This window comes from Myotis davidii, unplaced genomic scaffold (assembly GCF_000327345.1).
Source record: "Myotis davidii unplaced genomic scaffold, ASM32734v1 scaffold217, whole genome shotgun sequence".
In the NCBI taxonomy this organism is placed as follows: domain Eukaryota; kingdom Metazoa; phylum Chordata; class Mammalia; order Chiroptera; family Vespertilionidae; genus Myotis; species Myotis davidii.
Window position 1 is genome coordinate 332,933 of NW_006290034.1, and position 5,434 is coordinate 338,366.

The following is a 5,434-nucleotide window of genomic DNA, read 5'->3' on the forward strand; positions in this document are numbered from 1 at the left end:
TGCATCCTCAGGGCCGAGAACTGTGGGGATGTGTAAACCTGCGAACCACATTTATACAGGACCCTGTGGCCGGGGAGACGGGCAATCTTTTAGCCGTAGCTCGAGCCGCATTAAACACCGAGAATTCACACTGGATAAGGGTCTTGTGGGCACTGGAATGTGGGAAATAATTTACCTTCAACCCTGGGCTCCAGAGACACCCGTCAGTCGCACGAAGGCCTCGTGTGCGTGGCGGATGTGGGAGACCGTTTGCCCGGCTCCGGGTCCTCCCATCAGGAGGAGTCACACAGAGAAAGCCTTGGGAGGGCAGTGGACGGGGACAGGCCTCCAGCCACAGGGCTGACGTGTCGGAGACCACATGCTGCTTTTTTAAGGATTTGGGGCCGTTTGTATTTCCGTTTACTTTTCCTTTGAGTTTTGTGATAACTGCGGGAGGAGTTCTCGGGAGAACTCACTGGAGCACAGCCCAGAGGATCCCGTTACAGGCGGGTGCTCGACAGGAGTCATCGACAATCGCAGGCAGGTCGGTCCCTAACTCCGGGTCCAGGTCAGTCAGGGGCTGGGTCCCTCCCTCGGGGCCCAGGTCAGGGCTGGGATTTTCTCTAAGAGCCAGAGTTTGTGTCTCAGGCTTCGGGCCGCACTGTCCCTGGGACGGGCACTCGGCTCGGCCGGGAGAGCAGCCACAGCGCCCCCGGCAGGTGCGGGGCCAAGGCCGTGTTCCAGTAACCTTGTATTTCCAGACGCCGAGTCTGAGTTTCATATAACTGTCATGTCACGAACAGCTTTGTTCCCTCCCCCGTTTGGGAATATGAAAGCCGTTCTTAGCGCTGGGCTGTGAACACGTATGTACACACACACACGTGTACGTACACACACACACACACACACACACACACACACACACGGCAGGTGACACCAGGCCCCTCACTGGTCTAAGCTCTGAGCCACGTGTGGGGGGCAGAGTCACGCCCAGAGGGCACCAGCCTTGGGAGGGGCCGTGGGCCAGCTTGCTGCCTGCTGCCCTTTGCTAGAGGCAGACAGTCTGTGGCGGGTCGCGGGGAGTTAGAGTTTGGCTCAGTGGTTAGGGTTTGGCTCGGTGGTTAGGGTTCTACTCAGTGGTTAAGGTGCCCGCCAGCGGACCAAAGGGTCAAGGGTTTGATACTAGGTCCAGGGCCTACCCCTGGGTTGCAGGTTGATCCCCAGCCCAGGTCAGGGCTTGTGCGGGAGGCAACCAATCAATGTCTCTCTCACATCAATGTTTCTCCCCCTTCCACTCTCTAAAACTCAACGGGAAATACCCTCGGGTGAGGAGACTAGAGAAGCTACTGTAGTTCAGACGCCTGTGGGTGCACTGACAGGTGGCGTGTGCCACAGGCGCAGGTGAGCTCCTTTATTTCCTAAAGCGCACGGACCCTACAAGCCGCCGAGGCACACGTACTTGACCTCCAGGTACTCGTCGATGCCGTACTTGGAGCCTTCGCGCCCGAGGCCTGACTGCTTCACGCCGCCGAACGGGCACTCCACGGCCGAGAGCAGCCCTTCGTTGACGCCCACCATGCCCACCTCCAGCTGCTCCGCCACCCGCCAGATCTGGGCGGGGTCCTGGGAGTAGAAGTAGCCTGTGCGGGGAAAGGACAAGGGGCGTGCAGGACGTCACGGGGGCATCCTGTCCGAGCTGAGGGGCACTGACCCAGCCTCCTCCCTCGGGCCTGGCAGCGCCGGCTCCCAGGGAGACCCTAAGCCGGGCCTGTCCGATTCGTCCTCTCAGACCCTGGACGTTCTTTCTAAAGGACCAAGGCCTGCCCAGCCGGCGTGGCTCAGTGGTTGAGCGTCGACCTAGGAACCAGGAGGTCACAGTTTGATTCCCATCAGGGCACAGGCCCGGGTTGTGGGCTCGGTCCCCAGTAGGGGGCGTGCAGGAGGCGGCCGATCCATGATTCTCTCTCATCACTGATGTTTCTTTCTCTCTCTCTCCCCCTCTCCTTTCCTCTCTGAAATCAATAAAAATGTATATATTTTTAAAAAGGACCAAGGCAGCCTCCCCTAGGCTCACTCTGTGACCCTCCTCATGCACCTGAGGCCCTTCTCCTGTCTCACTGCCCCATCCTTCCGTCCTTAATAAACGTCCTCTCAGGTCACCGGCCTTGGGTGTGAATCTTCCCCCGCGAAGTCAGGGACCCACATGTTCCGGCCGTGCGAGGGCAGGCCCGTGGTCCCGGTCCCTTCCTGGCGACGGTGTGGCCACTGTCCTTTTACTGGGAAACGGGCATGACGCCCTCTGCCCAGCCCGCGCTTCCTCTCCATTCAGCCCAGGCCCAGCGGGGCGGGAGCAGCACTCGGATTTCCAGGCAGCCAGCCCGAAGGACAGGGACTCAGTCCCCACCGGGAGCCACCGTTCCGCCTCTCCCCCGCCCCTGCTCCCACCCGAGCTCGCGGCGAGGCAGAAGGACAGGAGCGCACACGCGCCCGCCCTCAGCGAGCACCAGACAAGTGTCCTCCGACCCAGCTGGCGTCTCACGGGCAAAGGTCAGCCTCCGCCTGAGACGTGCCCACGGCCCTGAGGCAGGACGGACACCCACCTGCTAACCCCACGTCGGCCGCATTCGCGATCGCCAGCGCCTCCTCCTCCGTGTGGAACCTGCCAGGTGAGCGGGCAGCAGAGTGTGAGCTCGGAGGAAACGCCGGCTTCCTCCCGACTCATCTCCCAGCGATGGCCAGAGAGACAGGTCTGCAGGGACCCAGAGCGGGCGGAGGGGAAGGCACCCCGGCTGCGAGGACCACCAGTGTCACCGTGCCAACAGTGCCCCTCCCTCCGCCCTCCCACACCCAGGCCTCCCGACCTTCCCACGACCTCAGCGGGCGGGGGTCTCACTTGATGACCGGGGCCAGGGGCCCGAAGGTCTCCTCCCGCGCGCAGAGCATGTCCCGCGTGACACTGCTGAGCAGCGTGGGCTCAAAGAAGTTGTTCCCGAGTTGGTGCCGCTTCCCGCCGGTCACGAGGGTGGCCCCTTTGGCCAGCGCGTCGCTCACGTGCGTCTCCACCTGGGAGAGGAGAGGCCGGGCCGGGAGCTGGTGAGGATACCTCGCCACCACAGAGCCCCCCTCGAGCGAGCGGAGCTCTGTGACCCGCTTTCTCAGTTCGGCTGGAACCCAAACAGCCCAGTCCCCGTCCCTCCCCCGCCCTCATTCCATGTGGACCCCGGCCTCTGAGATCCGACGGCCGGCGTGGCTCAGTGGTGGAGCATCGTCCCACACAGCAAGAGGGTGCAGGTGCAATCCCATTCGGGGCACAGGCGGGGTTGCAGGCTGGATCCCCAGGGGGGGCGTGCAGGAGGCAGCCAATCCATGATTCCCTCTCATCATTGATGGTTCACTCTCTCTCCCCCTCTCCCTTCCTCTCTGAAATCAATAAAAATATATTTTAAAGAAACAACCCACAAGACAACAAAGCCGTCTTCCTTCCCTTTCACGCGTTGGGAAAATTAAAGAACTTTGTGTTTCGAGGCCCTGAGGCAGCCGGGGGTGGAGTCCACCGCCCTCAGAGGAAAGGCAGGGAGCGCAGCAGGTCTACAGGGACGCTCAGGGGACGCGGCGCCAGGACAGCGGAAAGGCTGTGGCCAGGTGACGCCCCACAACGCACACACGTTGGCAGGAATTCCGTTTTTCTCCGACGTCTCTGCCGTTTCCAAAACAGCCTTGCTGGGCACCTTACCCAAGTGCCTTTTGCCAGGGAACCTTCCGATGCCAACACCGGGGAACTGAACAAACGACCAACGAGCTACCTTTTCCACCGCCTTCTCGTTGATCAGCGGGCCTTGAGTCGTCCCCTCCTCAAACCCGTTCCCCACGCGCAGGCCGGCCCTCATCGCCTCCGCCAGCTTGCTCACGAAGGAGTCGTGGATCCCGCTCTGCACCAGGAACCGGTTGGAGCACACACAGGTCTAGAGAGAGAAGAATGAACGGGTGGACGTGTGTGTCGGCGGCCGCTGACCCAGCCCAGAACCAGGCCCGTGCAGCCGCAGTGCCCGCCGCGGGAAGAGAGGACGGTTTGATGAAAAGAACTTCCGTGAAGCCAGGGACCCCTTCTTTCTCTCGGGGCCTCCCAGCCTCCGGCCCCTGGTAAAGAGAGGGCCTTACTGTTTGCTGAGAAGGTGAAAGAAGAAAGAATGGACCGTGGAAGGAACCCAAGTTTCCTCCCAGGAGACGCAGGAGGTGCAAGGACCTTTGTAAAACACAGACACGCATGACCCGGGACACGCCCAGGACTCACCTGTCCTGAGTTCCTGAATTTCGAAGCCATGGCCCCCGCCACGGCCTGGTCCACGTTGGCGCTGTCAAACACGATGAACGGGGCGAGGCCGCCCAGCTCCATGGACACCCTCTTCACGGAGTTGGCCGCATGGTGCAGCAGCGCCTGGGCAGAGGGGAAGGGGCCGTGGTTGCGCGAGGCCTCCGCCACCAGGACCCGCCAGCCCTTTCCAAGTGAACCAACAGCGAAGGTGCCAGGCGAATATGTGATGACACTTCGCATAAGAAAAGGGGGAGTGCCCGGTGGTGTGGCTCAGTGGATTGACTGTCTGGCCTGCGGACTGAAGGGTCCTGCACAGGCCCGGGTTGCAGGCTCGATCCTCAGTAGGGGGCGTGCAGGAGGCAGCGATCCATGATTCTCTCTCATCACTGATGTTTCTATTTCTCTCTCCTTCTCCCTTCCTCTCTGACATCAATAAAAATATTTAGAAAAAAGGGGGGGGGGAGTGCCCAACGGCGTGGCTCGGTGGCTGAGCATCGACCTATGAACCAGGAGGTCAGGGTTCGATTCCCCGTCAGGGCACAGGCCCAGGTTGAGGGCTCGATTCCCATTGAGGGGTGTCAGGAGGCAGCCGATCCACGATTCTCTCTCATCATTGATGTTTCTCTCTCTTCTCTCCCTTCCTCTCTGAAATCAATTTTTACAAAAGTCCCCTTATTTTCTGTAAGTACCTTTGTACTAAACACAATTTTCATTCAAGTCTGAGACGTGCATTTCAACCCCCACGGTGTGTTTCTGGGAGCTTGGTTCTAGGTTATGAATGAAACCTGCATCCAGCACTGAGACCCGGGCGCGTCCTAGACAAGTGGACCCTGAGCCTGAGCCTCTGCCAGCAGCTTCCTACGCGGCGGCCGGCCCATTGTTAAACGTTGTAAAGGGAAAACACGAGAACAAACGACGCACCTTCCCGGTGGCCGTGGAGCCGGTGAAGGAAATCTTGGATACGAGCGGGTCGGTGCAAAGCGCCTCCCCCACCTCCTGGGCCCTCCTCCGGGAGCAGGGCACCACGTTGTAGGCCCCGGGGGGGATCCCCGCCTGGGTGGCGAGCTGCGGAGGGACCAGCAGGCACGGGCAGCGAGTGAGAAAACAGAAAAGAGAAATAACCGATGTTTTCCTCTAAAAAGA

At 60.7% G+C, this 5,434-nt stretch overlaps 1 protein-coding gene across 1 annotated transcript in view; it reads right to left on the reverse strand.

Annotated features, from left to right (window-relative positions):
• Positions 1-1,326: 1,326 nt before the first annotated feature.
• Positions 1,327-5,434, reverse strand: part of ALDH5A1 (aldehyde dehydrogenase 5 family member A1) — an 11,323-nt gene continuing 7,215 nt past the window's right edge. The window contains exons 3-8 of the mRNA XM_015563506.1: positions 5,213-5,425; positions 4,271-4,414; positions 3,783-3,941; positions 2,873-3,042; positions 2,580-2,638; positions 1,327-1,619 (exon numbers count right to left, since the gene is read on the reverse strand). Of these exons, the coding sequence (XP_015418992.1) occupies positions 1,414-1,619; positions 2,580-2,638; positions 2,873-3,042; positions 3,783-3,941; positions 4,271-4,414; positions 5,213-5,425 (951 nt within the window). The 3' untranslated portion in view covers positions 1,327-1,413. The remainder of the gene's footprint in view (positions 1,620-2,579; positions 2,639-2,872; positions 3,043-3,782; positions 3,942-4,270; positions 4,415-5,212; positions 5,426-5,434) is intronic.